We start from the raw sequence: 27,623 nt of genomic DNA, 5'->3' as shown, positions 1-27,623 counted from the left end.
TCAAGTGAGGGGAGTAAGCATGGTACTGCATCATCCCCTCCTTCGTCTACACCAGTTTTGCCCATACAGGAGGCCCCTAGTACATCTAGCGCGCCAATACTCCTTACTATGCAACAATTAACGGCTGTAATGGATAATTCTATCAAAAACATTTTAGCCAATATGCCCACTTATCAGCGAAAGTGCGACTGCTCTGTTTTAGAAAATACTGAAGAGCATGAGGCCACTGATGATATTGTTTCTGAAGGGCCCCTACACCAGTCTGAGGGGGCCAGGGAGGTTTTGTCTGAGGGAGAAATTTCAGATTCAGGAAAAATTTCTCAACAAGCTGAACCTGATGTGATTACTTTTAAATTTAAGTTGGAACATCTCCGCGCTCTGCTTAAGGAGGTGTTATCCAATTTGGATGATTGTGATTATCTGGTGATTCCGGAAACACTATGTAAAATGGACAAGTTCCTAGAGGCCCCGGGGCCCCCCGAAGCTTTTCCTATACTCAAGCGGGTGGCGTACATTGTTAATAAAGAATGGGACAGGCCCGGTGTACCTTTCGTACCTCCCCCCATATTTAAAAAATTGTTTCCTATAGTCGACCCCAGAAAGGACTTATGGCAGACAGTCCCCAAGGTCGAGGGGGCGGTTTCTACTCTAAACAAGCGCACCACTATACCCATAGAAGATAGTTGTGCTTTCCAAGATCCTATGGATAAAAAATTAGAAGGTTTGCTAAAAAAGATGTTTGTTCAGCAAGGTTACCTTCTACAACCAATTGCATGCATTGTCCCTGTCACTACAGCCGCGTGTTTCTGGTGCGATGAGCTAGAAAAAGCGATTATTAGTAATTCTTCTTCTTATGAGGAGATTATGGACAGAATTCGTGCTCTTAAATTGGCTAATTCTTTCACCCTAGACGCCACCTTGCAATTGGCTAGGTTAGCGGCGAAAAATTCTGGGTTTGCTATTGTGGCGCGCAGAGCGCTTTGGTTAAAATCTTGGTCAGCGGATGCGTCTTCCAAGAACAAATTGCTTAACATTCCTTTCAAGGGGAAAACGCTGTTTGGCCCTGACTTGAAAGAGTTTATCTCTGATATCACTGGGGGCAAGGGCCACGCCCTTCCTCAGAATAGGTCTTTCAAGGCCAAAAATAAACCTAATTTTCGTCCCTTTCGCAGAAACGGACCAGCCCCAAGTGCTACGTCCTCTAAGCAGGAGGGTAATACTTCTCAAGCCAATCCAGCCTGGAGACCAAGGCAAGGCTGGAACAAAGGAAAGCAGGCCAAGAAACCTGCCACTGCTCCCAAGACAGCATGAGATGCGGGCCCCCGATCCGGGACCGGATTGGTGGGGGGCAGACTCTCTCTCTTCACTCAGGCTTGGGCAAGAGATGTTCTGGATCCTTGGGCGCTAGAAATAGTCTTCCAAGGTTATCTTCTGGAAGTGATTCATCCTGTTCCATTAAAAGAACGAGGGATGGGGTTCTACTCCAATCTGTTCGTAGTTCCCAAAAAAGAGGGAACGTTCAGACCAATCTTAGATCTCAAGATCCTAAACAAGTTTCTCAAGGTTCCATCGTCCAAAATGGAAACCATTCGAACAATCCTTCCATCCAGAAAGGTCAATTCTTGACCACGGTGGATTTAAAGGATGCGTATCTACATATTCCTGTCCACAAGGAACATCATCGGTTCCTAAGGTTCGCATTCCTGGACAAGCATTACCAGTTCGTGGCGCTTACTTTCGGATTAGCCACTGTTCCAAGGATTTTCACAAAGGTACTAGGGTCCCTTCTGGCGGTGCTAAGACCAAGGGGCATTGCTGTAGTACCTTACTTGGACGACATTCTGATTCAAGCGTCGTCCCTTCCTCAAGCAAAGGCTCACACGGACATAGTCCTGGCCTTTCTCAGATCTCACGGATGGTAAGTGAACGTGGAAAAGAGTTCTCTATCTCCGTCGACAAGAGTTCCCTTCTTGGGAACAATAATAGACTCCTTAGAAATGAGGATTTTTCTGACAGAGACCAGAAAAACAAAACTTCTAAACTCTTGTCGGATACTTCCTTCCGTTCCTCTTCCTTCCATAGCACAGTGCATGGAAGTGATAGGTTTGATGGTAGCGGCAATGGACATAGTTCCTTTTGCGCGCATTCATCTAAGACCATTTCAATTGTGTATGCTCAGTCAGTGGAATGGGGACTATACAGACTTGTCTCCGAAGATACAAGTAAATCAGAGGACCAGAGACTCACTCCGTTGGTGGCTGTCCCTGGACAACCTGTCGCTAGGGGTGACCTCCCGCAGACCAGAGTGGGTCATTGTCACGACCGACGCCAGTCTGATGGGCTGGGGCGCGGTCTGGGGATCCCTGAAAGCTCAGGGTCTTTGGTCTCGGGAAGAATCTCTTCTACCGATAAATATTCTGGAACTGAGAGCGATATTCAATGCTCTCAAGGCTTGGCCTCAGCTAGCGAGGGCCAAGTTCATACGGTTTCAATCAGACAACATGACGACTGTTGCGTACATCAACCATCAGGGGGGAACAAGGAGTTCCCTGGCGATGGAAGAAGTGACCAAAATCATTCAATGGGCGGAGACTCGCTCCTGCCACCTGTCTGCAATCCACATCCCAGGAGTGGAAACTTGGGAAGCGGATTTTCTGATTCGTCAGACATTGCATCCGGGGGTGTGGGAACTCCATCCGGAAATCTTTGCCCGAATCACTCAATTGTGGGGCATTCCAGACATGGATCTGATGGCCTCTCGTCAGAACTTCAAGGTTCCTTGCTACGGGTCCAGATCCAGGGATCCCAAGGCGACTCTAGTAGATGCACTAGTAGCACCTTGGACCTTCAACCTAGCTTATGTATTCCCGCCGTTTCCTCTCATCCCCAGGCTGGTAGCCAGGATCAATCAGGAGAGGGCGTAGGTGATCTTGATAGCTCCTGCGTAACCACGCAGGACTTGGTAGGCAGATCTGGTGAATATGTCATCGGCTTCACCATGGAAGCTACCTTTGAGACGAGACCTTCTTGTTCAAGGTCCGTTCGAACATCCGAATCTGGTCCTACTCCAGCTGACTGCTTGGAGATTGAACGCTTGATCTTATCAAAGCGAGGGTTCTCAGATTCTGTTATTGATACTCTTGTTCAGGCCAGAAAGCCTGTAACTAGAAAAATTTACCACAAAATATGGAAAAAATATATCTGTTGGTGTGAATCTAAAGGATTCCCTTGGGACAAGGTACAGATTCCTAGGATTCTATCCTTTCTTCAAGAAGGATTGGAGAAAGGATTATCTGCAAGTTCCTTGAAGGGACAGATTTCTGCCTTGTCTGTGTTACTTCACAAAGAGCTGGCAGCTGTGCCAGATGTTCAAGCCTTTGTTCAGGCTCTGGTTAGAATCAAGCCTGTTTACAAACCTTTGACTCCTCCTTGGAGTCTCAACTTAGTTCTTTCAGTTCTTCAGGGGGTTCCGTTTGAACCCTTACATTCCGTTGATATTAAGTTATTATCTTGGAAAGTTTTGTTTTTGGCTGCAATTTCTTCCGCTAGAAGAGTTTCAGAATTATCTGCTCTGCAGTGTTCTCCTCCTTATCTGGTGTTCCATGCAGATAAGGTGGTTTTACGTACTAAACCTGGTTTTCTTCCAAAAGTTGTTTCTAACAAAAACATTAACCAGGAGATAGTCGTGCCTTCTTTGGGTCCGAAACCAGTTTCGAAGAAGGAACGTTTGTTGCACAATTTGGATGTTGTTCGCGCTCTAAAATTCTATTTAGATGCTACAAAGGATTTTAGACAAACATCTTCCTTGTTTGTTGTTTATTCTGGTAACAGGAGAGGTCAAAAAGCAACTTCTACCTCTCTCTCTTTTTGGATTAAAAGCATCATCAGATTGGCTTACGAGACTGCCGGACGGCAGCCTCCTGAAAGAATCACAGCTCATTCCACTAGGGCTGTGGCTTCCACATGGGCCTTCAAGAACGAGGCTTCTGTTGATCAGATATGTAGGGCAGCGACTTGGTCTTCACTGCACACTTTTACCAAATTTTACAAGTTTGATACTTTTGCTTCTTCTGAGGCTATTTTTTGGGAGAAAGGTTTTGCATGGCGTGGTGCCTTCCATTTAGGTGACCTGATTTGCTCCCTCCCTTCATCCGTGTCCTAAAGCTTTGGTATTGGTTCCCACAAGTAAGGATGACGCCGTGGACCGGACACACCTATGTTGGAGAAAACAGAATTTATGTTTACCTGATAAATTACTTTCTCCACCGGTGTGTCCGGTCCACGGCCCGCCCTGGTTTTTTAATCAGGTCTGATGATTTATTTTCTTTAACTACAGTCACCACGGTATCATATGGTTTCTCCTATGCAAATATTCCTCCTTAACGTCGGTCGAATGACTGGGGTAGGCGGAGCCTAGGAGGGATCATGTGACCAGCTTTGCTGGGCTCTTTGCCATTTCCTGTTGGGGAAGAGAATATCCCACAAGTAAGGATGACGCCGTGGACCGGACACACCGTTGGAGAAAGTAATTTATCAGGTAAACATAAATTCTGTTTTTTTGGCGCTAAAAAATATGGGCGTCATTTTTGTCTCCACATTATTTAAGTCTCATTGTTTATTTGCTTCTGGTTGCTAGAAGCTTGTTCATTGGCATTTTTTCCCATTCCTGAAACTGTCATTTAAGGAATTTGATCAATTTTGCTTTATATGTTGTTTTTTCTATTACATATTGCAAGATGTCTCAGATTGGCCCTGAATCAGAAGATACTTCTGGAAAATTGCTGCCTGATGCTGGATCTACCAAAGTTAAGTGTATTTGTTGTAAACTTGTGGTAACTGTTCCTCCGGCTGTTGTTTGTAATGAATGTCATGACAAACTTGTTAATGCAGATAATATTTCCTTTAGTAATGTTCCATTACCTGTTGCTGTTCCATCAACATCTAATATTCAGGGTGTTCCTGTTAACATAAGAGATTTTGTTTCGAAATCTATTAAGAAGGCTATGTCTGTTATTCCTCCTTCTAGTAAACGTAAAAGGTCTTTTAAAACTTCTCATTTTTCAGATGAATTTTTAAATGAACATCATCATTCTGATTCTGATAATGATTTTTCTGGTTCAGAGGATTCTGTTTCAGAGGTTGATACTGATAAATCTTCATATTTATTTAAAATGGAATTTATTCGTTCTTTACTTAAAGAAGTCTTAATTGCATTAGCAATAGAGGAATCTGGTCCTCTTGATACTAAATCTAAACGTTTGAATACAGTTTTTAAACCTCCTGTAGTTATTCCAGAAGTTTTTCCCGTCCCTGATGCTATTTCTGAAGTAATTTCTAGGAAATGGAATAATTTGAATAATTCATTTACTCCTTCTAAACGGTTTAAGCAATTATATCCTGTGCCTTCTGACAGATTAGAGTTTTGGGACAAAATCCCTAAGGTTGATGGGGCTATCTCCACTCTTGCTAAACGTACTACTATTCCTACGGCAGATAATTCTTCCTTTAAGGATCCTTTAGATAGGAATTTTTTAATCCTTTCTAAGAAAAGCTTACTTATGTTCAGGTAATCTTCTTAGACCTGCTATATCTTTGGCGGATGTTGCTGCAGTTTCAACTTTCTGGTTGGAAGCTTTAGCACAACAAGTAACAGATCATAATACTCATAGCATTGTTAATCTTCTTCAACATGCTAATAACTTTATTTGTGATGCCATCTTTGATATCATTAGGGTTGATGTCAGGTATATGTCTAGCTATTCTAGCTAGAAGAGCTTTATGGCTTAAAACTTGGAATGCTGATATGTCTTCTTCTAAGTCAACTTTGCTTTCCCTTTCTTTCCAAGGTAATAAATTGTTTGGTTCACAGTTGGATTCTATTATTTCAACTGTTACTGGGGGGAAAGGAACTTTTTTACCACAGGATAAAAGATCTAAGGGTAAATTTAGGTCTGCTAATCGTTTTCGTTCCTTTCGTCACAATAAGGAACAAAAACCTGATCCTTCCCCTACAGGAGCGGTATCAGTTTGGAAACCATCTCCAGTCTGGAATAAATCCAAGCCTTTTAGAAAGCCAAAGCCAGCTCCCAAGTCCACATGAAGGTGCGGCCCTCATTCCAGCCCAGCTGGTAGGGGGCAGATTACGTTTTTTCAAAGAAATTTGGATCAATTCGATTCACAATCTTTGGATTCAGAATATTGTTTCACAAGGGTACAGAATAGGCTTCAAGATAAGGCCTCCTGCAAGAAGATTTTTTCTTTCCCGTGTCCCAATAAATCCAGTGAAGGCTCAAGCATTTCTGAAATGTGTTTCAGATCTAGAGTTGGCTGGAGTAATTGTGCCAGTTCCAGTTTTGGAACAGGGGCTGGGGTTTTACTCAAATCTCTTCATTGTACCAAAGAAGGAGAATTCCTTCAGACCAGTTCTGGATTTAAAAATATTGAATCGTTATGTAAGGATACCAACATTCAAAATGGTAACTATAAGGACTATTCTGCCTTTTGTTCAGCAAGGGCATTATATGTCCACAATAGATTTACATCCAGATCACTATCAGTTTCTGAGATTCTCCGATTCATCCAGATCACTATCAGTTTCTGAGATTCTCTTTTCTAGACAAGCATTACCAGTTTGTGGCTCTGCCGTTTGGCCTAGCAACAGCTCCAAGGATTTTTACAAAGGTTCTCGGTGCCCTTCTATCTGTAATCAGAGAACAGGGTATTGTGGTATTTCCTTATTTGGACGATATCTTGGTACTTGCTCAGTCTTCACATTTAGCAGAATCTCATTCGAATCGACTTGTATCGTTTCTTCAAGAACATGGTTGGAGGATCAATTTACCAAAGAGTTTGTTGATTCCTCAGACAAGGGTAACCTTTTTAGGTTTCCAGATAGATTCAGTATCCATGACTCTGTCACTGACGGACAAAAGACGTCTAAAATTGGTTTCAGCTTGTCAAAACCTTCAGTCTCAATCATTCCCTTCGGTAGCCTTATGCATGGAAATTCTAGGTCTTATGACTGCTGCATCGGACGCGATCCCCTTTGCTCGTTTTCACATGCGACCTCTTCAGCTTTGTATGCTGAACCAGTGGTGCAGGGATTATACAAAGATATCACAATTAATATCTTTAAAAGCGATTGTACGACACTCTCTGACGTGGTGGACAGACCACCATCGTTTAGTTCAGGGGGCTTCTTTTGTTTTTCCGGCCTGGACTGTGATCTCAACAGATGCAAGTCTGACAGGTTGGGGAGCTGTATGGGGGTCTTTGACAGCACAAGGGGTTTGGGAATCTCAGGAGGCGAGATTACCAATCAACATTTTGGAACTCCGTGCGATTTTCAGAGCTCTTCAGTCGTGGACTCTTCTAAAGAGAGAGTCGTTCATTTGTTTTCAGACAGACAATGTCACAACCGTGGCATATGTCAATCATCAAGGAGGGACTCACAGTCCTCTGGCTATGAAAGAAGTATCTCGAATACTTGTATGGGCGGAATCCAGCTCCTGTCTAATTTCTGCGGTTCATATCCCAGGTATAGACAATTGGGAAGCGGATTATCTCAGTCGCCAAACATTACATCCGAGAATGGTCTCTTCACCCAGAGGTATTTCTTCAGACTGTTCAAATGTGGGGACTTCCAGAAATAGATCTGATGGCTTCTCATCTAAACAAGAAGCTTCCTAGGTATCTGTCCAGATCCAGGGATCCTCAGGCGGAAGCAGTGGATGCATTGTCACTTCCTTGGAAGTATCATCCTGCCTATATCTTTCCTCCTCTAGTTCTTCTTCCAAGAGTGATTTCCAAGATTCTAAAGGAGCGTTCGTTTGTTCTGCTGGTAGCTCCAGCATGGCCTCACAGGTTTTGGTATGCGGATCTTGTCCGGATGGCTACTTGCCAACCATGGACTCTTCCGTTAAGACCAGACCTTCTATCGCAAGGTCCTTTTTTCCATCAGGATCTCAAATCCTAAATTTGAAGGTATGGAGATTGAACGCTTGATTCTCAGTCATAGAGGTTTCTCTGACTCCGTAATTAATACTATGTTACAGGCTCGTAAATCTGTTTCTAGGAAGATATATTATCGAGTCTGGAAGACTTACATTTCTTGGTGTTCTTCTCATCATTTTTCTTGGCATTCTTTTAGAATCCCTAGAATTTTACAGTTTCTTCAGGATGGTTTGGATAAAGGTTTGTCTGCAAGTTCCTTGAAAGGACAAATCTCTGCTCTTTCTGTTCTTTTTCACAGAAAGATTGCTAATCTTCCTGATATTCATTGTTTTGTACAGGCTTTGGTTCGTATAAAACCTGTCATTAAGTCAATTTCTCCTCCTTGGAGTTTGAATTTGGTTCTGGGGGCTCTTCAAGCTCCTCCGTTTGAACCTATGCATTCGCTGGATATTAAATTACTTTCTTGGAAAGTTTTGTTTCTTTTGGCCATCTCTTCTGCTAGAAGAGTTTCTGAATTATCTGCTCTTTCTTGTGAGTCTTCTTTTCTGATTTTTCATCTGGATAAGGCGGTGTTGCGAACTTCATTTAAATTTTTACCTAAGGTTGTGAATTCTAACAACATTAGTACAGAAGTTGTGGTTCCTTCTTTGTGTCCTAATCCTAAGAACTCTAAGGAAAGATCGTTGCATTCTTTGGATGTAGTTAGAGCTTTGAAATATTATGTTGAAGCTACTAAAGATTTCCGAAAGACTTCTAGTCTATTTGTTATCTTTTCTGGTTCTAGGAAAGGTCAGAAGGCTTCTGCCATTTCTTTGGCATCTTGGTTAAAGTCTTTGATTCATCATGCTTATGTCGAGTCGGGTAGAACTCCGCCTCAAAGGATTACAGCTCATTCGACTAGGTCAGTCTCTACTTCCTGGGCATTTAGGAATGAAGCTTCGGTTGATCAGATTTGCAAAGCAGCAACTTGGTCTTCTTTGCATACTTTTACTAAATTCTACCATTTTGATGTGTTTTCTTCTTCTGAAGCAGTTTTTGGTAGAAAAGTACTTCAGGCAGCTGTTTCAGTTTGATTCTTCTGCTTATAATTTCAGTTTTTTTCATTATAAGATTTAAACTTTATTTTGGGTGTGGATTATTTTTCAGCGGAATTGGCTGTCTTTATTTTATCCCTCCCTCTCTAGTGACTCTTAAGTGGAAGATCCACATCTTGGGTATTCATTATCCCATACGTCACTAGCTCATGGACTCTTGCTAATTACATGAAAGAAAACATAATTTATGTAAGAACTTACCTGATAAATTCATTTCTTTCATATTAGCAAGAGTCCATGAGGCCCACCCTTTTTGAGGTGGTTATGATTTTTTTGTATAAAGCACAATTATTCCAATTCCTTATTTTTTATGCTTTCGCACTTTTTTCTTATCACCCCACTTCTTGGCTATTCGTTAAACTGATTTGTGGGTGTGGTGAGGGGTGTATTTATAGGCATTTTGAGGTTTGGGAAACTTTGCCCCTCCTGGTAGGAATGTATATCCCATACGTCACTAGCTCATGGACTCTTGCTAATATGAAAGAAATGAATTTATCAGGTAAGTTCTTACATAAATTATGTTTTTTATCACGCAAAATTGCACTCTCCCATAAAAGACCCAGGCAACTGTCTCACACAGTAAAAAGGCTCTGCAAACCAGCATGCATGCTTAACCCCACTAACTTTTCTCAGGATAAATGTGAAGCATTTGAGAACTTCTTCAGAGACAAGATTTCCTCAATCCGAACCACTATCACAGCAGGCCTGTTACACACCAGAACCACTACAATGGAATGCCAGATTGCCCCAGTTTATGGTCCACTTTTTCAAATGTGGATATAAAAGGAGTTAAAAACACCATACAAAAGTTGCACCCTACTACGTGTGTCTTAGACTCTGCTCCAACTAAGCTCATATCTGGATGCATTGAAACACTCGCCCCAGCCCTCACAAAAATAGTGCCGTGTTCACTAAAAACAGGAGACTTCCCAGATCCTCTAAAAGAAGCTGTGGTAAAACCACTCCTAAAGACACATTTATTAGACCCAGACTGCATGACTAATAACAGACCAGTATCCAACCTCCCATTTCTGGGGAAATGATTGAAAAAGTAGTGGCAACTCAACTGGAAGCCCATCTGTCACACCTGAACATTTTCAATCCTTTCCAGTCAGGCTTCAGATGCCGCCACAGCACTGAAACAGCGCTAGTCCGAGTGCTAAATGATCTCCTCATGGCAAGAGACAAAGGTGAATACTCCATCCTAATTCTCCTGGATCTCTCAGCTGCATTTGACACCATTGACCATAGGATTCTAATAGAGTGCTTGCAGCACATCTGTGGTCTAGGATGCACAATTCTTTACTGGTTTAAATTTTTCCTCTCTGGTAGATCAGAGAGTAATATCAGGATCAAGCTCATCAGCACAGACAGAACTGGTCTGCAGAGTTCCACAAGGATCCATCCTGTCTCCCATGCTATTCACAATTTACTTACTACCACTGAGGGACATCATTAACCGACATGGCCTAAGGCACAGCTTTCTCAACTTTACATGTTGGTGACACACTTTTCAGACCTACATCATTTTGCGACACAGTAATTCAGTTGTGCTAGCAAACAGGAGGTTAAACTAACTTGTTTTAAGAGATACGGACACATGCATAAATTATATAATAACAATGTATTTACAAGTAACAGTATGTATCTGCAAGAATTAAAAAAATAGTTTAATAACACCAATAGCTATTTACTATTTTAATGGGATGTATGAGGTTGATGGGATGAACAGTTTCTTAATATTTGGTGGAATATTAGATAAAGACACTCATTTCATCATCAAGCAGCTGTCCCACTCACTGACTTCACATGCAGTCACGAGCCAATTGAGGAGACTACACGTGCAGTCAGGAGCCAATGTGCCATCAAAGCCGCTAATGGGAATAGTTTCAGTTCCCGCTGAGCTGCGCCAATAGGTTAAGATGATCTGTGATCCACTAGGTATCAATCATGTGTCAACCATGTGAAATGCATCGCAGGCAGGCGGAAAGCCGGAACCTCCACCCCGCCAAAAAAAAAAAATTAAAAATTTTTTGTGCTGACGCAGGGACAAACCTACACACTACCGCCGACACACTAATGTGTCACATCACACAGTTTGGAAAACACTGGCCTAAGGTATCATTGTTACACTGATGACACACAACTCCTACTTCTCCTTTGCTCCAGATACTACAGACCCAGCATGCCGCACAAACTGTTGCTTAACAGACATCATAGAATGGATGAATGCTAGCTGTCTCAAAGTGAACCCGGACAAAACAGAGTTACTCTTGGTGAGGGGACCCCGAGCATCAAAAATATCCCACAATCACCCAACTGACCTGGAACTTGGAGGCTCTGAACTAGTTAGTTCAGCAAAGATATGAAACCTCGGAGTGCTGATTGATGCTGGACTATCTTTTAAACAGCAGATTTCCTCTGTAATAAAATCTGCCTACTTTCATCTGAAAAACATAGCCAGGATACAACACTTAATTCCACCGGATGATATGCCAACATTATTCCATGCATTTGTATCCTCTAGGCTAGATTACTGCAATGCACTTTACTTGGGCCTCCCAAAAAAAGAACTCCATTGGCTTCAGATGGTACAAAATGCAGCAGCCAGACTATTGACCAATCAAACTCGCTCCTGCCACATAACACCTGTTCTCCACTCCCTGCATTGGCCTGCTGACCTTCAAAGCCTTAAACAACCAAGGCCCACAGTACCTGAAAGAGCTCCTGACACCCTACATCCCATCCCGCTCACTTAGGTCAGCCAACACATCCCTCCTCTCAGTGCCAAGAATAAGGACAAACTCGGGCTCCAGAGCATTCCGCCACGCTGCCCCTACTTTCTGGAACTCTTTACCGTGCGCAATCAGAGAAGCACCATCCTTACTGACTATTAAAAAAATAAACAACTAAAGACCCACCTCTTCCATCAGGCATTCAGTCCGCTTATCTAACCTTCAGAAACTCCTAACTTTTATGTCTTTATGTTGGTATATTTGTAAAGTACTTTGTCTCACAGGAAGAAAAGCGCTAAATAAATTGCAAATTATATATTATTATTATTATTATAATGAATTGACAACATTTTGTGTATTTTTAGAATTTCTTGTTTTTAAAATATAAATGAGATATTTTGGCATTTTTGTTAATACTTGTTTTATATTTTATAAGATTATTGCTGAGGAGTTTGGAATGGCAGCAGCTTTACTCAATCAGCCTAAAGTAGGAATTCATGCTGCAGCAGGTAATTAAATAATTTGTGTTTTGTTAATACAGTTATTATTTGTAAGAATCAATGGGAACTGACTTATGGCAAATAATCTCTTTTCTTCCCATAGAAAGTAAATGATCATAAATGAGTGGAAAATGTGCTCTCATTTCCTTACAGCAACTTTATAATTTAGCCACCGTTTACATGTACATGCGGAACATACTTGTTACAAGTGATGCCATTGGCATTCCAAGCATACGCTTGTTGCACATGCATGTGGTGTGTCTGTGTAAGGGAATATCATGCAGGAAAGTTTTTTCACAGAAGGTGTGATAACTTTTTCATAAATATTCTAGCAAAGAAAATGTGTCAAATTACTACTATTTGACTTCTCTTAATTTGTCCAATGCATTTAAAATCTCTGCATACAAAACAAATGTATTATCAGCTTAATTGTTTTTGCATGTTTTTTCAAATACAGAGTAGTCTAAGGCATGTCACTGGATTGCGCAATACATAGCTGCTAACATAATGAGATTTAATAACATTTACTTTTTTATACAGATAAATTGAATTGCAGTGCTTAAATGTATTTTATATAAAAATACTTTAAAGTGATAGTAAAGGCTTCAAGGGTTAAATGTATGTTAGTTTAAGTAATAAAAATGCATATTATATACTGTATATAATATGTGCACTGCCCACACTATGCAAGTCCAGAGCTGCTGGTATACTGAATAATTGACCTTCGGGGGGTGCAGTTTCTGTGTGCTGTACTGTGTGCTTGTTATACTAATAAAAAATTACTTTGCGGTCAGGCGGGCTGAAATGCTTAAAAACATGCTTTTCTTTCTTAAGACAATGGGGAGTTCACAGAATTATCAATTACTGTTGGGAATATCACTCCTGGCCAGCAGGAGGAGGCAAAGAGCACCACAGCAAAGCTGTTATATGTCACTTGCCTTCCCACAATCCCCAGTCATTCTCTTTGCCTTCGGTGCGAGGAGGAGGTGAGGTTTTTGGTGTCTGAAGAAAATGGATTATTTCACTTCAATAACGATTTTATTATTTTGAAAGTCAGAGTAGGTTTGCTCTGATCTTTCCTTTCAAGTTTTGGTATAGCCAAACTCCTTTTTAGTTTAGTCTCTTCATTAGGGCAGTTTAGTTTTTAGTTTAGTCTCTTCAGTAGGGCAGTGGTGACTTTAAAGCAGTTAGGAACTTGTAAGATGGGCCTTACTATGTTTTCCTAACATGTTGCTGCCCTGATATAGAAAGCATGAGTAGGTTTACTCTGTCCTTTCTTTTTTCTGCGGGTCTCTGTGAGGAGTGGCTTCCTCTCATACCGGGCAATCTGTCCTCCTGCCAGACAGTTAGACGTGCAGGTAAGTGCCTTTTGTCTTCTGGGGCTAGGGGGCTGGCACTGAAGGGTTAAACCTCTAATATGCACCTTATGTGGGACATGAGATCCTTTATGGAAGGATTGTTTATTGGCAGTAAACAGGCACTTTCTTGTATGTGGTTTATGGATACTTAGGGGTTAACCTCCTTCACGGCAAGGAAGGAGTTAACCCCTATGGCGGGCTCAGTTTTTATTATTTTGGCACATATTTCTATAGGTTTTCCATTAGGGGTTAAGTTATTTAATGACCTAGTAGTGAGCATCACTACCAAACCCTGGGTTATACATTTCTCTGGCTCCGTTACTAACAGTTGGAGTCACTGAGAGAGCACATTTTAGAAATCTCTAGCGGCGCCACTCTTACGGAACCTGGAGTCTCTCCGCTGATGGGAGCGGAACGGTGAGCAGCATGAATCAAGATGTTCGTTTGTCTGCTAATTTGATGTATATACTATATGTGTGAAGTTTCTTTCGGCAGGATGAAGCGCGATGTAGTTGTTCATGCTTCATTCTTTTGTCAATATTAGTCCTGCCTACTTCTGCTAGTGTCTACAGGCTCTGGAGTATATTGATCTGAGCATATGTTTTCTACACAAGGTGTGTGCAGACTGTTTGCAAGCAGGACTGCCTCAGAGTTTTTCAGACATGATTAAGTTTTTAAACATAAGGGAACCATTAATCTTTAGTGAAAGCCAGTACTTTGAATAAGTGAGCTTTGCTTTTAGTATAAACCTTTAATAACGTTTTAGAAGAAACGTTCTTTTTGCAGTGTACCTTGTAAATCCTTATGGGTTCCTCTTTATTTAACATATTTGCCCTTTTTGTTTATCATGAGAATGGGGGCTTATGGTTATGGGGGAACAGAGTTCTGTTCCTGTAAACTGTTTATTTGGGCTCCTGGGGTACATATTGTTTTTTTGTAAACAATACCCCTCACAATCAGAATTATAATCTAAGAAAATAAGATATTCTTTGTAGGAGCCTTTCGCCTTTATGGCTGTTTGTAGACATATTATTATGTCTATGCCTTGCTGTGCCACCCATTTAGCAGAACCTATTGAATCTACAGATTTATTTCCTCTGAGTCTTATGTCTCCTAGGTTGATGCTGTTCAGGCAATGCCACAGCTTTCTCCTCATACGTCCCAAGCCTTTTTGGCGTCACATACAGTGCCCTGCGGTTCCTCTCAATCTCCAGGAGGAGTGTATTTGCCTACAGATTTTGCAGCTCGGGTACCTTGGCGGTATCTGTGGTTTTATTGTTTTTTTCCTTATCCTCCGGGAAAACGCAAGAGGACATTTTCATTTTCAGATGGTAAGGTTTCTGTTTCACTTTCTACAACACTGGTCGCTATCTCTCCTAGTCTGGTGCAGAGGATTCGCCGGTAGTTTTTGAGGGTAAAATCTCAGATTTGGACAGTATAATTCCTTTATCTGATGCTGAAGACATCTCCTTCAGATTAATGCCTAACACCTCGTTTATTGTTAAAGGAGGTTTTGGCTACCTTGGACATCTCCGATATAGTGTCGCTGTCAGCTCTAAGATATCTAGTAAATTTTTGCTAGGATTCTATGGTGATCTAGACCGTGCATGGGGATTTTTCCTGTTTCACAGGAATGGGAAAAGTCTTGGATTCCTTTTTCCCCGTCTCCTGTCTTTTCTACGATGCTTTCCTGTCGCTTTCCCCATTACTTATCTTGGCGCTCAGTGCCTATAGTAGAAGGAGCATTTCTACTCTGGCTAAAAGACTTCAATCCCTTTTAGAGGATAGCTGTTTCTTTGAGGATCATGGATAAGCTGGAAGCTTATATGGTGGTTTGTATGACCACTGGTTCAAGTGCGACATTTTTGGGTGCTTCGCCTTATCTGATACCAATTGGTAGAAAAGAATTAAGGCTTTTAAGCTAGCTGATTCTTTACTCTATTTCTTCCATACAAGTCATTTGGCCAGGAGCCGAGATGGCTGTTTTTTTTTTGTACTAGCTCTCAGGGCATTGTGGCTTTTTCTTGGTGGGTTTTCTCCAAGATGCAGCTTTTTGCACTCCTTACAAGGATTAAAGGTAAAGGGGCTTTCCTACACCTTTCTAGTATTATTGACCTTATGGTAGTCTGAGTAGAGTCCTGCTGTTGAGTTTAATTCAGCATGAAGGGCTTGCCCCCGATCCAGGATTGGATAAGTGGGGGACTGATTTTCTCTGCTTTCGTTTAACATGGATACGAGAGGTCATAGTATCTCGGTGCTCCTTATACCTTCCTCTCTGAGGCAGGTTTCACCTCTCATGTTTATCTGCAGACTAGATTAGAGAGAGGCATTTATCTTGCGTGGAGATTTTTAGACTTGGTGTCCTTGCAAGTTTTTCTCAGGGTACTGTCCTTTGCCATGGAAAATATGTTTTGCTCTTTTCCTTAGGTCCAGGAGGGTCAGTTCTTTCCGACCATTGACCTAAGATTTACTGTTCTGAAAGACTTTCAGTTGGTAGCGCTCTTTCTGGACATTTGGTTCAGGCGCCGTATGTTTAAAAGACAATCTCTTATTCGGAGATTTTGTTGTCTTGCCACGTTTCCACGGATGGGAAGTGAATCTGGAAATGAGTCCCCTTGTTCTTCTACAGGGGTTGTTTTCTTAGAGACAATAGTATTTTCTATATCTACGGTAATCTCTCTGGCAAAGATGAAAAGTTCTAAGATTCTCTACTCTTGCCCCTCTCTGAGTTTAAGGCTCGGCTATTGGTGACTCAGCAGATGGAGGTAATAAGCTACTGACTGTCTCCATGGACATGTTCCCATTGTTTGGTCCGAATTGTGAGCTCTGCAGTCTTGCATGCTCCGACAATAAAAAGGGGACTGTTCAGATTTGTCTTAGAGGATAGATCTAGTTCAGTCGTTATGAAACTTCTTTTGTGGTAGTGTTCTCAGGAGCATCTGTCTTAGGGCATGTGCTTCAAGAGACCTTCCTGGGAATTTGTGTCTACGGACACCAGCCTACTGGGCTGGAGTGCAGTCTGGGACTTGTTTTAGGTACAAGGACTATGGACTCGAGAGGAGTCTGCTCTCCTCATAAACATCTTGGAGTGGAGAGCGATTTTTAAAAGCTCTGATGGCCTGGCCTCAGTTTTCCTTTGCCGTTTTTTCAGGTTACAGTCAGATCCTCAGTGGATTACATCCACCTCCAGGAAGGAATTTGAAATTCCTTAAGCCATGAAGTAGGTGGCTCGGTTTATTCAGTGGGCGGAAGCTCACAATTGTTGTCTGCCATCCACATTCTTGGAAACATCTGGGAAGCGGATTTCCTGAGCAGACAGATTATCATTCTGAGGAGTGGGAACTTCATCCGACTTAACCTTCAAATGGGTGCCTGTAATGGATCTGTTGGCATCTCGGCAGAATTCCAAGCCGCCAAGGTATGATTCGAAGTCAAGAGATCCTCAGGCCGCTCTGACAGATGCTCTGGCGGTCCCTTGGGATTTCAGGCTAGTATACCTGTTTCTTCCGTTTTGCTCTCTTTCCATGAGTCATTAATAGTATTAAACAGGAGAAGAGCGTCGGTAATTCTAATAGTCCTTGCATGTCCTCTCAGGATCTGGTATGCAGACCTAGTGGAGATGTTCTCTTTTACATTGGAGACTCCTCTGAGGAAGGACCTTCTGATTCAGGGTCTCTTCTTTCATCCAAATTTCGTTTCTCTGAAGCTGTCTGCTTGGAGTTTGAACACTTAGTTCTGTCTAAGCATGGTTTTTCTGATTGGTCATTGAGACCATGATTTAGACTTGCAAGTATGTTACGTGAAAGATTTACCATATGATATGGCATAAATGTCCTTATGGTGTGAATCCAAGGACTACTCCTTGGAGTAGGGTTAGGATTCTTAGAATTTTGTCCTTCTACAGAAAGCTCTGGAGATTTCTGCATTATCTTTTTTGCTGCATAAGTGTCTGGAGGACGTGCCAGATATGCAATATTTTTGTCAGGTCTGGTAAGTATTAGGCCTGTGTATAAGTCTATTGCTCCTCCTGGGAACCTTATCTTTGTTCTTAAAGTTTTGCAGCTAGCTCCGTTTAAGCCATTGCATTCCATAGATATTAAGTTGTTATATTGGAAGGTTTTGGTTCTTATTGCTATCTCTTCTGCTCGGAGAGTGTCGCAACTCTCAGCTTTGCAGTGTGATTCGCCTTATCTTATCTTTCATGCCGATGAGGCGGTTCTTCGTACTAAGTTAGGTCCCTTCCTAAAGTGGTTTCGGACAGAAACTTTAACCAGGGAATTGTTGTTCCTTCCCTTCTTTTCTGAAGAACGTTTTTTTGCACAACTTAGAGGTTGTGTGTGTTTTAAAATTTTATTTTCAGGCGACTAAGGATTTTCACCAGTCTTCTGCTCTGTTTGTTTGTTTCTTCGGGAAACATTGAGGTCAGAAAGCTTCTGCTACTTCTTTTTCTCTTTGGTTGAGAAGTATAATTGGTTTTGCTTATGAGTCTGCTGGGCAGCAGTCGCTTGAGATAATTACAGCTCATTCCACTAGGGCTGTTTCTTGTTCTTGGGTTTTCAATCATGTTGCTTCTCTGGAACGGTTTTACAAGATTGCAACTTGGTCTTCTCTGCATACCCTGTAAAAAATTTCGAATTTGATTCTTTGACCTCAGCTGAGGTTCTTTTGGGAGAAAGGTTCTTCAAGTGGCGGTGCCTTCTGTTTGTTACCTGTCTCGTCCCTCCCTAATCATCCATGTCCTCACGTGTCTTAAGAAAGAAAACAAAATTTATGCTTACATGATAAATCTATTATGGACACGGTGAGTCCACGGGGCCGCCATTTGTTTTAAGACAGTTATTTTTAACTTTAACTTCAGACACCCCTACACCTTGTGTTATTTCCTTTTTCCCCGTTTTCCTTCGGTCGATTGACTAGGGATTGTGGGAAGGGAAGTGACATATAACAGCTTTGCTGTGGTGCTGGCCAGGAGTGATATTCCTAACCGTAATTGATGATTCCATGGACTCGCCGTGTCCAGAAAGAAATACATTTATCAGGTAACCATAATTTTTTTTATTTTTTTTTTATACAAAATGTGTTTTCATTAACTAACATACATTGAACCCATGAAGCCTAACATTTATAAATGTTTAATGAACTTGGAGAGTCTTTACCATCAGTTTCAAATGAAACTAACAAGTGCATGTTTTGATACAACTGATACCTAAGTATCTGTTGATTACTGGCTGATAGGGCAACTCCTGCAGAACAATGGTTTATTCAGCATAGTAGCTGAAGCTTTCAGTGCAACATGTCTTTAAAATTACAGGAGCTGATGTTCCCATGATTGTCCTGTATTAATGCATGTCACAGATATTTGATAGCATAACTTAGCATTGCTACAGTATTGGAAGAGGAAATGTTGTCACACTTCTCATTAGATTCAGATTCTATATACAAAATTGTGTAATGTTATATTTCTGTTTAAATCATACACATATTGCAAACCTAACATCTCTATTTTATGTTGTGATATTCAGCTAAAAGACCAGCTCCAGCACAAGCAACACCTTCTGCCTCCCCTCCCTCTCATAAAATCACCAAACCTGCTGCTAAATATGGAGTGCCTTTAACTTTCAAAAAGTCAGGAGATGCTGCTAAAAAGCACTACGACAAGAAGCCACAGATCAGACACAGACAGGTGAGCATTGGTGACCAATCCGCAGACAGACAGTGCAGCTATAGCTCCTTATGTGATGGAATATATCACTGGCTGCATTTTCATTTAGCCTTTTTTTGGAAGACTGGCTTTTCATTTTCAATGTCCATGTATCAAGCAAATTAACTCCTTAGTTCTGACCAGTTAATCTCTATGAACACATTGATTATTTTTATATAGTAACTGAATATCACTTACGACACTATATATAATATAATATCTATCTATCTATCTATACATCTCAGTTGGTTATTACAATATTAAAGTATAAAGCAGGCTATAGAGATATTTAGATTATTTACTGTTTAATTAAATTGTCTATGCTTCTGTATATGGAAACTATTATCTATGACTTTACCTTAACTCAAAATGAATTAAACATCAAATATTACCATTAAACTTTACAAAAACAATTTGTATTTAGCCATAAATATTAACCAATTCAATATATAGCTTATTATTATTTTTTTTTAATTTTTCAAAACAAGCTTTATTGATTTGCAAAAAAAGGATGAACGACATTACATAAGTATAGCAATTTTTTCAAAGGATACATTACATTGGGAAAATACTTTCTGATATAAACAAATTTACCCTTCTATGCTCCCTGAGCTTCTAAGTGTTTAGCTTAGCTAGTGTTTATCAAGTCAGAAGCAGGATATTCCTGTTTACAAATAGAATGTCTTCAACTTCTTTCAGTATTGTCTTTGAGCTTGCTCCAACGAGTAGAGAGACTCGTTGTATATAATTAGTCACACGACTTTGGCATGACATGTTCATTGTAGCTTAACATCAGAAATAAATTGTTTTAACACTAAAGCACTCAGCAGGTTTTTTCTCATACTGCTGAGAATTGGAGGTTTCTGACGTTATGGCCCAGATGGGCTAAAAGAAAGAGGGTAAACGAAGAAGTGTTGAAGAAAGGGGGGAGAAAGAGAAGAAAAGAGAAAAAAAAAAAAAAAAAAAGGGGGGGGGGGGGATGGTGGGCGAGGGGAAGGTAGGCAGGGGCGGCTGAGCAGGCAGGGACATGTGTTTTGAGGATTTTGGGGCGAGGGAGGGGTGATGGCCAGACATAAGGGAGAGGAGATGTGCACCGATGAGGTGGGGACACTAGGCACAGGTACAGGGTCTGCCCCCCTAGTGCTTTGGGTAATGTTCCCATGTGTTCAGCTTTTGGTTTCCTGTTAGATTTCACTAAAGCCCTTTGCCCGACCATGTCAATGTCATCATTTCATGTGTGGCTAGCCTGCCTGTCTTAAGATAGTGATATCTTTCGAGCTTCAACAGCTCCTCTACTCTAGATCTCCACTCCCGCATGTCCGGCACCCGAGTTGCCTTCCAGTCCTGGGTATGAGGCCTTTCGCACTGTTTAGCATGAGCCGCAGAAGTAGGTACTTGTCTTCCCCCGTCACTTTAGGGAGTCCGTGGTAGATCAAATATGATGGTTTTGGTGGGATAATGACCCTTAGTTCTCTGCTCATGTCTCCCAACACTTCCTCCCAATAGGGTTGTATTAGTGGACAGCTCCACCAGATATGCAAGAGGGTTCCCTCCCCACCACATCCCCTCCAGCATCCCCCACTTGTGTGTGGATAGGTTTTTTGAAGTCTATGAGGGGTCATGTACCACCTGCTGAGCAATTTGAAGTGGGTTTCCTGTATTCTCATTGACACTGAGGCTCTCCTGGCCCTATCAAAGATCTTGAGCCAATCCCTATGTTCTATTTCTTGGTCTAGATCTGCCTGCCAGGCCTGGGTGTAGCTCGGAAGAGAAAAGTCCCCTTTCAACAAGAGTATTTTGTATATCTGAGAGATAAGAGGGGTTGGGGTCTGGGACATCGTGCAAAGAGTTTCAAAGATTGTCCTTTGCCTCGTGAGTGAGGCTCTGTCTTTGTGTGTTTTGAGATAGTGTTTTATCTGTGCCGTTCTAAACCAAGAGGCAAAGATATCTGGGGCCCATTCCATCAATTCTGCATGTGTTTTGAGCTTATCTTGGTGTATTATGTTGGAGATGGAGGCCTCCTGGAGAGTGTGGAACGCTCCCGGAGCGTGTGGTGTGTTTTCTATTCCCAGTTCTGGGTTGTCTCAAACTGGAGTGTTTGGTGAGTCATGGGAAGAGAGCTGCGTGTTTTCGCTAAGTAGTCTGTCCCATGTCTCAAACACCTCCTCCATCAGGGGGTACCTCTGTACCGCAAGGGGGCGATGCCTAGCAGGGATCCATGCTAGGGCTCCCGTGTTGTCCCGGTTCAATACCTCGTTATCCATCTGGACCCAGGCCTTGCTGCGCAAGTTCTGGCTCCACTCGACTATCCTCTGTAGGGAAATAGCTCTCTGGTATTCCTTCAGCAAGGGTACCCCCAGCCCCCCCCTCTCTCTGGGCAAATAGATGGTCTGTTTTCTGATTCTGGGTTTAATCCCATTCCAGATATAGGACTCCATGGCTGTTTGTATTTGCCTAATGTATGGTGTGGTTGGGTGGATCGAGACTGTCTGCATCACGTACAGCACCCTCGGTAAGATATTCATCTTAACCACCCCCACCCGTCCCATCCATGAGATTGTTTTATTTTTCCAGTTGTTTAAGTCTTTGATTATGTCTCCACAGATGAGCTTATAGTTAACTTCTTATATCTCATTGATGTTAGAGGAGATCAAAATCCCTAGGTATTTGATGGACTGCTCTGCAATTTTGATAGGGCAGTCCGTGTGGTGTGCCGCAAACACCGTGGGTTGTTCTGTAATGTTTAAAATTTCTGATTTCTGGGGGTTAAGCAGAAAGTTGGATACTTCTCCGTAAGCGGAGAATTCCGATAGAGCTTCTCTAAGTGAGCTAGGGGAGTCAGATAGCGTCAACAGAATATCATCTGCATACATTGAAAGCTTATGCTCTGTCCCCCCAATCCTTAATCCCCTAATGGTCGGATTAGCTCTTATTTTGCTCGCCAGTGCTTCAACTGTCAGGGCGAACAGCAATGGCGAGAGGGGGCATCCCTGCCTTGTTCCGTTTTGGATCTGGAAAGTGTTTGATAGCGTACCGTTGACCCTTATTTTGGCGTTAGGTGTCGAGTAGAGTGACATAATCACATTTATTATGCTGGGACCGAATCCGAACTTCTCGAGAGTGTGACGCATGAAGGGCCAACTCACCCGGTCAAACGCTTTTTCTGCGTCCGTTGAGACCAGGGTGAGTGGCTGATTATGATTGTGTGCGTATGTGATCATCTGTAAGATTTTTAGAGTGTTGTCTCTCTCTTCTCGGGCGGGTATAAACCCTACCTGGTCCGTTGAGACCAGGTTTGGCAAGAGCTTGTTTATTCGGGATGCTATGACTTTGGACAGAATCTTCACATCTGAGTTTAAGAGAGATATAGGCCTGTAGTTTTCAGGTTTGTCAGGTGGTTTTCCGGGTTTGGGGATTACCGTGATGTAAGCTTCCAGCATGGAGCGTGGAAGGGTTGGGGAGTCGGATAGTGTGTTAAATAGTTTCATCAGATTTGGGGCCAATGTATCTGCATATTTTTTGTAATACTTAAGTCCAAATCCATCCGGTCCAGGGCTTTTACCTGCGGGAAGGTCTTTGATTGCTTTTTTAATTTCCAATATGGAAATGGGAGTATCCAGTGCCTCTCTGTCCCCCTCTGTGATCTTGGGGAGGGCTACCTCCTCAAGGTATGCTATGATTTTTCCCTCCTCTCGTCCCCCTCCCTGGTGTACCTCCGCTTCTCTATGTGTTTGTTTGAGGTTGTATAATGAAGCATAGTACTGTCTAAAGGTATCCGCTATCGAGTCTGCGTCTGATTTGATATTACCCTCTTTATCCACTATCTGGTGCACATGTGATTTAATTTGTTTGCGAGCTAGTGCCCTGGCGAGTAGCTTTCCTGCCTTGTCCCCCTGTTCATAATAGAGTTGTCTCAGTTTTAGTGCTTGGTTCTGGTACTCTTCCTGCAGGAATTGCATGAGTGTCTTTCTAGCAGTGATCAGTGTTTTGGAGTGTGCCTCATCTGTTGGCTGTGCTTCGTGTTTTATTTCGGCATTGGTTACTTGTGTCAGCAGATTTTGGTAGTGTTCCCTTCTAGCTCTCCTGAGACCCGCTCTCCTTTTGATAAGAAGGCCCCTGATAGTGCACTTGTGTGCCTCCCAGACCGTGGTGACTGGTAATTGGTCATCGGTATTGTGACGAAAGTACTCCAGGACAGCGTCACTCAGTTCCCTACCGAACAAGGGGTCATCTAATAGGGTATCCTCCAACCTCCACATATAAGGTGTCACTGGCACAGTGGGCCATAAGATTGTGCACCCCACCGGAGCGTGATCAGACCATGTGATCTGGTGGATATTGCTACTTCTAGTAATTGTTAGCCCTATTGTATCTGTGAAAAGATAGTCTATCCTTGAGTGCTTCCTGTGGGGGTGTGAATAGAAGGTGTAGTTCCTGTCTGCGGGGTGGTGTGTTCTCCAAACGTCATATAACCCTAGTTCTGTCAATGAGGTATTGATGTGCTTCAGTGTCTTATGGGGGGTGCTGGAGAGGCCGTCAGAGGTGTCCAACAAGGGGACAAGTGATGCATTGAGGTCCCCCCCTACATATAGAATGCCCACCTTAAGTTCTTGTATTTTTCGGATGACTTTTGGCAGAAAGAGATGCTGAGAGTGGTTGGGGCAGTAGATATTGGCTAGAGTGATAGGCCTATGATATAGGAGCCCTGTGACCACTAAATATCTGCCCTCCGGGTCTTTGTATGCCTGTATGACCTGAAATGGCGTGTATGCGCTGAACAGTATCCCCACCCCGTTCTTTTTTTTGGGACCTGACGCAAAAATCGCTGTAGGGTATCGGTGGGAGCACCACTTTGGTTCGTGACTGACTGAAAAGTGCGTTTCTTGTAATAGTATGATATCCGCACCCATTCTGTGCATATCCCTAATGAGTATGGATCGCTTATTAGGACTGTTCATCCCCTTAGCGTTTATCGTGACAAGCTCTATAGGGCGCGGTCTGTTCTGGATTGGTGCCATAGTGTGTGGGAAGGCCTGCTAACACCCAGAGGGCCTGGAGGGGTGGGGAAACGGGGTGGGCCAGGAAGGGGGGTGAGTATCTATGGGAGAAAGAAAAGAAGAGGGGGGGGGGAGGAGGAGAGAGAGAAAAAAAAAATTAAAAGAAAATTAAAGAAAAGTAAAAAAGAGTGAGTAGAGGAGAAAAATGGGGTAGGAAATGAGTTGGTGTGAAGAGGGGATGGCAAGAAAACGTGGGGGAAAAAGAAAAGAAAGGTGTACTGTGTTAGGCGTCAATAGATAATTAACTGACTCCAACTAAACAGTTACTTCAATAGATCGGGGGGGGTAGTTGTCCACGCACTTTCGCTATAAACATAAACATTTGTAATTAACTTAGTAAACTAACATTCTCTAATTACGCACTTCTAAACGGCATATCAAACCATAACTGTAAACAACATGTAAAACATGAACTCAAAGCAGTAAGTACAGAAACATTGAATCACATAACCTGCTCCATCCGATATCCTATCCATAGGTCCATGCCTGCACATCCCATGCCACTCCCTCCCCAGGCTACTTCTATGTGTATTGTTACTACTAATTCCGCCCTCTCAGCCCCGGCGCCCAATAAAAACATAACATCAGGTAAACATTAATATCTATAAACATTTGTGCCACATACGACCTGTAAATGATCCAGGCAGTGCCAGTTCTGTATCAACAGGTTACTCATGTCTTACTACTAAGAGTCCTTCTATTCTTTGAATTTTTGTTCACTGTGCAAGTGGCCGGCGGTCCCCAAGGGGGGGCCTCCTCGGGGCCCTGCGGTTGTCATCATCAATGTCCTGTGGAGGGGCGATGTGGATGTCCAGTGCCTGGGTGAAACCGGGTAGATCTTCTATAGACTTATGGACATGTGAAGTGTTGTTCTTTGTTGCTATCAGACAGGTGGGAAAGCCCCACCTATATGGGATCCTATTGTCTCTAAGGACAGCTGTAATGAACCTCATGTCCCTTCGCTTTTGCAGAGTTGTTGGGCAAAGATCGGAGTATACCTGGATCTCGGATCCTCTGAATTCTATCGGGTGCTGTGCCCTGGCAAGCCTTAGAATATCCTCTTTGTCCTTAAACGACAGCATCTTCATTATGATGTCCCTGGGCGGGGCTCTGCTAGGTGGCTTAGGCCTCAGAGCTCGGTGTGCTCTTTCTATCTGTACCTCTGAGGCAGACTCGTCCTTCTTTAGATGTCTGACGAATTCCTGTATGTAGCTTTGCAGGGCAGGGGGATCGACTGCTTCTGTTACTCCCCTGAGCCGGAGGTTGTTCCTCCGGCTCCTGTTCTCCAGATCCTCCACCCTATCCATGAGAGCCTGCACAGTGCCATCTTGGGCCTGCAAGCAGCTGTTCTGTTGGTGTAGGTCTGAGCTTAGTGTGTCCTGTTTCTCTTCTATTATAGTGACCCGCTGATCTACAGTTTCAATATTCCTTTTAAGCTCTCCAAACATAGATTTAAAGTCCATCATAGCCTCTTTAATATCCTCTTTAGAGGATAGATGTCTTATGTCTTCTTTTGTGAGGTAGAGTGAACTGCATGCTTGCCCCTCAGGTTCATGAACCATTGCCATTGTTACCTGTCTCGCTATGCTCTGGCTCCCACCTCCAGCTGGTGTTGTAGATTCAGAAGGGGTGAAGTAATTATCCAAAGCTGAGGATTGCGCACTTTTTGGCAATTTGGCGGACCTTTTGCTTGACATCTCTTATTGCAGTGTTGTGCTTTTATCTTTGTCTTTAATTAGGCCTGAGTCCTGATGATCTCCTGCTGCTCTGAGTGAAGCAGGTCTCAGTGCGCACTCATTAGATATTTTAACTTATCTTTCGTATCAGGTCAAGATGGTCTGGTTTGTAATGGATCACTTGTAGTATGCTTGGGCTTCTAATTTATGTCCTGTATAGTACTGCAGTCTATCTTCCTCAGCCACCACTAGCCCACGTTTGTATACTGTTAGCTCTTGTCAGTAGAGCAGTGATATAGATTGCTGTAGCTGTAGTTATTGTTATTAGGGGCCTTGGGTAGCTTCAGTGTATAATTGTCCGTTTGGCCCTACTGTCATATATTGCTTACGGATGGGTGTCTCTCCCTCCGCTCAGTTTCTCCTCTGCAGCGTGAGGTTACGATGTGCTCAGGGTCACGTGGGTGCGGCCTAGCGTTGCGGTACTTCGCCGCGTCTGTGTTTAAGAGGCCTTCTAAGTTATCGTCCCAAGAGACCACAGCCACGCCGGGGATCGGGCACTCCTGTCCCTGGTATATAGGTGAGCTGTGTTATGTTGTGAGTCTCCCGGTTGACTCCGGGCACCTTAGGCTTCAGTGTGTGCGATGTCCGCCGGAGTGAGGGCCACCTTGCTGTTCCGCTTGCTGCTGCTTTAGTTTTGGGGTCCTGCTAGCCCCACCGCCAGATCCGCCGCTATTAGAGTTTATTTAAGTCAGCCTGAAAACGTTAATTTTAGGCGAAAGTTTAAGGGGACTACAGAGCTCTAAGGGGATGCTGCCATCTTGGATCGCGGCTAGGCTCCGCCCCCCATTCATAGCTTATTATTTTTGTATTTTTTTTTTTTAAACAAGCTTTATTATGAGAAATTGAACAATACAACAAGGCTGTTGTAAGAAAGAGGCGTTTATACGCTGTGTAGAAGATCTACTTACAATGGGAGTGATCCACCCAGTTCCAATTGCAGAACAAGGACTGGGGTTTTACTCAAACCTGTTTGTGGTTCCCAAAAAAGAAGGAACTTTCATACCAATCCTGAATCTCAAAATTCTAAACAAATTCCTCAGAGTCCCATCATTCAAGATGGAGAACATTCGGACAATCTTACCAATGATCCAGGAGGGTCAATATATGACTACCGTGGATCTAAAGGATGCATATCTGCACATTCCTATCCACAAAGATCATCACCAGTTTCTCAGGTTCGCTTTTCTGGACAAGCATTATCAGTTTGTGTCTCTTCCTTTCGGGTTGGCCACCGCTCCCTGAATTTTCCCAAAGGTGCTAGGGTCCCTCCTGGCGGTTCTAAGGCCGCGGGGCATAGCAGTGGCGCCTTACTTAGACGACATCTTAATTCAGGCGTTGACTTTCCAAAGAACCAAGTCTCATACGGAGATCGTATTGGCCTTTCTGAGGTCTCACGGGTGGAAGGTAAACGTAAAAAAGAGTTCTCTCTCCCCCCTCACAAGAGTTCCATTCCTAGGAACCCTGAGACTCGGTAGAAATGAAAATATTT

General features: G+C 42.7%; 1 protein-coding gene across 1 annotated transcript in view; it reads left to right on the top strand.

Annotated features, from left to right (window-relative positions):
* Window positions 1–27,623, top strand: part of NEK1 (NIMA related kinase 1) — an 827,448-nt gene that overhangs the window by 73,598 nt on the left and 726,227 nt on the right. Inside the window, exons 9-10 of the mRNA XM_053700237.1 lie at window positions 12,219–12,291; window positions 19,163–19,323. Coding sequence (XP_053556212.1) covers window positions 12,219–12,291; window positions 19,163–19,323 — 234 coding nt within the window. The remainder of the gene's footprint in view (window positions 1–12,218; window positions 12,292–19,162; window positions 19,324–27,623) is intronic.

Source organism: Bombina bombina, chromosome 2 (assembly GCF_027579735.1).
Source record: "Bombina bombina isolate aBomBom1 chromosome 2, aBomBom1.pri, whole genome shotgun sequence".
NCBI lineage: Eukaryota > Metazoa > Chordata > Amphibia > Anura > Bombinatoridae > Bombina > Bombina bombina.
This window is presented reverse-complemented; position numbering and strand designations above follow the sequence as displayed.